The 4,339-nt window shown below is 41.8% G+C and overlaps 1 protein-coding gene across 1 annotated transcript; it reads right to left on the reverse strand.

Annotated features, from left to right (window-relative positions):
- Nucleotides 1–365: 365 nt before the first annotated feature.
- Nucleotides 366–3,735, reverse strand: LOC112294024 (PHD finger protein ING2). Its single transcript, XM_024544107.3, has 7 exons — nt 3,547–3,735; nt 3,264–3,335; nt 2,604–2,776; nt 1,933–1,996; nt 1,418–1,692; nt 1,061–1,099; nt 366–851 (listed from the first exon to the last, which is right to left on the reverse strand). Exons 1-7 carry the CDS (start codon nt 3,584–3,586, stop codon nt 723–725), a joined length of 792 nt encoding a protein of 263 aa, XP_024399875.1. The 5' UTR covers nt 3,587–3,735; the 3' UTR covers nt 366–722.
- Between the last annotated feature and the right edge of the window lie 604 nt (nt 3,736–4,339).

Raw genomic sequence — 4,339 nt, forward strand, 5'->3', positions numbered from 1 at the left:
TTTTTGTTTTGTCTCACCCATGTGTGATTGCACACCCTATTCCAGCAGCTTAAGAGAGAATCAAGCAGTTTCACGGGCTGAGAGAGAAAGAGACGCAGCACGTCAATATACCATAAGCCACGATCCTGTCATTTTCTTAACCCTAAAAAAAGGTCTGATAATAATCCACCCACTTAGTACCACGATTGGTTCAATAAGGGGGCCTGTCTGAACGATTGGAGAGGTCTCCAGCAGTTCTGAATAAGCAGTTGGCAGCAGTTTGAATGCTGGAAAACCAGGCGGGCACCACAAAAGAAAAGAAAAGAAAAGAAAAAAAAAGCCAGAAACCCACATGCTTCAATGTTCCTACTGAACGCCTGCCATAATACTCCGTGAAGTCACAGCTTTCGTTTCGATTACGGGACTATAATTACAACTTAACTTGCATGTTCTGCGACATATCGATAAGTCCTGCACGAAGCTGCTCGAAGTGGCTAGTATTCACAAAGGCTAGGGTACTTGAGGCCGATTCCAAGCGTCCAAGCTAAGCCCCGAGGGTTTTGCACGAGAGCCACATGTTCGAAAAATATTCTAGAACAGAGATTCACAAGCAAAGCCTCGGGAGACTTGGCCACAACCCTCTGCGGATTTCGAGACAGATACATTATCTACTCCTAAAACAAGGATGCAGTACCGTCCCAAACACAGTTGAAACAAAGTGCTTTCCAAAACTATTTCCAACACTAACTGGGAGCATCTAACAAACCCCTTTTCTGCAGAGATCTGCAAGTAGGACAATACCACTTGCCCTTAAACCGAGTCTCTGAACTCAATCCTACGCATTGGTAGTGAAACCATTCTCCACCTTCACACTGCAACATTTCCAAATAACTCGAGTTACTATTGCACTGCTTGCAGTATTAAAAAAATTCATCGTCATCATCATCATCATCCTTAAACTGAAAATACTGAAGGAAATGTTCAACGTTATACCATTGAAACAAGGAGAAACTCAAACGGCAGATTGAGTAAGAAAAAGTACTGCACTTTCGACAATCAATCAGGATTAACATACACTTACCTTCTCATTGTCACACGCAATCATATCTCCAAATGACACCTGTAAGACATGATAGCTCATTAGTGCACCTTTGGAAATTACTCAACGATGTAGTCCTCAGCATGCAGAAGTGCCAAGTATTTACACCTCTGCTATTTCAGCTCTAGCTTACAAGGATGTCATGGAACGAGCTGGACAAATGTAAACCTCAGCTTATCATTCAAATACAATTCAGTCTAAACCATGGATGACCATGTACTGAAGCTTGAAGAATGTCAAACAGACACATATAACTCCACTAAACAAACCGAGGCGAGCACTCGAAAGAAGTCTCCACAAAAAATAATCATTGTAGGCAGTAATCCCTATGGTACAGACCTGATGACAAATGCAGTAGGTGGGTTCGTTGGGATCAATGGGCTGATCCACATCCGTTGGAGCAGGAAGGCTCTTCTTGTGACTACCAGGCGGTGGCATCAACTCACTATCCCTATCGCGATCTCTCTCTCTTTCCCGAGCACTTTCAAGTCCTCTGTCCCTATCCAGTCGTGAATCCAGGCGCTTACCAATGGGCGTGAGAAACTGCACCTTTCTTTTCTCATCCTTGAACGTCAAAGGTGAAATATAGGTCTCATCATTCAAAACTTTTCCTTCTGTATTCAATGACGGTGAAAACATTTAGCGAATGATGTCCAGAAACAGATCATAGCTCGTAGAGCAACACTACCTCCATTTCGAACATAAAGTCAGTTTTCAAAAGTGCCATTACAAATTCATGTCTGAAATGATGAAGAGATGGAGGAACAAGGCACATGCCAACCAGGAAAGAATATCCGATGGCTCATCGTATGCAAGATGCAAGTATATACTAAAAAAGGAAAAACTATCACTACCTTGCTTCAAGTCTTCTGCAAAGCTGCTAAGGTCCTCATCAAGACGCTTCATGTGAGTTTCAATCTACCGTGTCAAAGAGCATGCCAGTAAGACGATGGACAGACCACAAGTGCGACAGCAAACATACACCACCGGAGTAAACACGTCAGATCTTTCCTTAGAAGCTTCACTAGTCATAGAGCATTGCCACAAATTACCTCACATTAATTTTATATTGTTACTTATTGATGTATTTATTTATTTTGAAGGAACATGAAGGCAAACCTGGCACTCCGACTATCGCAAAGGATAAACTCATTACGAATACAAATTTTGAATCTCCGTTTTTTCACTGGATAACAACCTTGGCAGCCATTACCCTCGTGCACATTGAGCTCAACAACTAAGCTACCAATCTGTACAATCTGTTTCTTACCATTCATGTTTGGAATCAATAACGTGATTAGTGTACTCACTAAACGAAATAGCAGGAAATATGTTACGAACATTGGGAGATTGAAATGGAAAGAAACATTAAGGCTCTGAACGAATTACCAATCAAGAGAATACTTCGATTGAAAGCAAGCAGTTTATACAAGCAACAGACCAATGTAGAACCAAGGCAGCAGTACTCAGAAACCTGCTGGCTGTAGCTAATACATACAACTTCCATAGAAGATGTTGCAATTACCAGATCATAGGCTTGCTGTGCAAGCAGCACTTTTTCGGTGCAAAGCTTCAGAGTATTTGTTTGGTTAGATTCAATCTGCTGCCTTTGTATGTCCAATGAGGAATCTGCATCAAGGCCATCTCTCTTCTTTGCTAAACATGCTCTGACTTGCTCCCGTGTTTGCATGATCATATCTGCACAAGTCCAATATTGTAAATTCAAAAGTCTAGAACTTGACGGTCCAAAAACAAAATGTTTTAAAGAAAAGAAAAGACATGTGTTTTCAGTCTCATCTCCGAGCAAATTAGATGTCACGATTCCCAACTCTGTACAATTGGACAACACGGATCACCCTGATATGCATGCGAGATACCAAAGTCGAGCAAATGGGGTGGTGGAAATCCGTTAAAGAATTAGAGCAGATTTGAATAAGAATTTTTTTCAGCAAAACCCTAACAAATGAACCATTCGAAGACCAGCAGTATCTTCATAAAACTCCACACACGCTCAATCGAAAATTTCACATAATAGACTGAATTATATGATGAGTACAAAATTGTTGCAATGCACTACAAGTGAAATACTTAACAGTCCCATGATCAATTCGGAATATGTAAATAGCAACATTCCCAACACAAATCCATGAACTCGCAGGAGAGAGGAGAGAAACAGAAAACGCACTCTGAGACCGATCATCCAGCTCCCGCATCGTGGATAGGAGCCTCTGCAATTCCGCAGGAAGTGAACTGCAAACTACCTCCACCCCAAAAGCAAACCAACGTGATCAATTCGCTTCGCAATTCCATTAACCCTAAGAATCCTAACAACCCAACAAAACAACGTTCCCTCTCATACGTAGTCTAAATCAGTCTCCACACTCATATAACCACTTCAATGAACGGCATAGCCATCTACAACAACTGTTGCACACGGAATTTCGACACCGCGAGAAGAAATTGCTCACATTCAAGGTAATCATCGACATAGACGCCGGTTCTCGTCATGATTCCCAGTGACGCAGCGATTGAAACCCCACCACCAGTGCATGCGTGATGGAATTACAGCTCAAGCGATGAACATTACGGAGATTAGGGAGTAGTGTGGCGATGAGAATCGATCACGCAGCAGCTGGAGGATGGATCCATGCAGCACAGCACAGATCCACGAGCCCCCTCCCTCCCTCCCTCCCTCCTTTCACCGCCGCAGCGTCATCCGCCTTGCCGCTGGTCGAGACTGGGCCAGTCTCGCCGCTAACGCTGCCGCAAGCGGTGACGCAATCCTGAAAAAGGTCTTTTGTGCCCAGAAAAACGTGTGAACTGTTGCAATGTATTCACCATCTGTATGCAGAGAATTGAGTGGTGAAAACTGTGGTAATGCGTAGAGCTATGAATGCATGGTTGGTGAATATGTCAAAGAGGGTTGGCATCTTTGCAGTACACACAAGAAAAAGCTTATATAATGATTTGTAGTAGATTAGAAGATAAAGGATATGTTTCTGACATTGGTGCTTAGGAGCATTTTTTACTTAGGGGATAAGGTGAAAGGTTCTAACTTTCAAAAGTTTTGATTGGTTTAAATCAATAAGTCTCCTTAAGTTGGCTTTATACTAAGGAAAATAAGTTCAAAAGTCTTAAGAGAAAAAAAAAATGAGGTAGAATGCGTTTTTTTCCTACATAGCATAAATGGTATTGTTCTTTGGAATTTTTGTCAGGTGAATTTAATTTTTTTTTAGAAGTAGTGACAACAAATGCTTAAAA

The sequence above is a fragment of the Physcomitrium patens genome, chromosome 17 (assembly GCF_059467195.1).
Source record: "Physcomitrium patens ecotype Gransden chromosome 17, ASM5946719v1, whole genome shotgun sequence".
NCBI classification, from domain to species: domain Eukaryota; kingdom Viridiplantae; phylum Streptophyta; class Bryopsida; order Funariales; family Funariaceae; genus Physcomitrium; species Physcomitrium patens.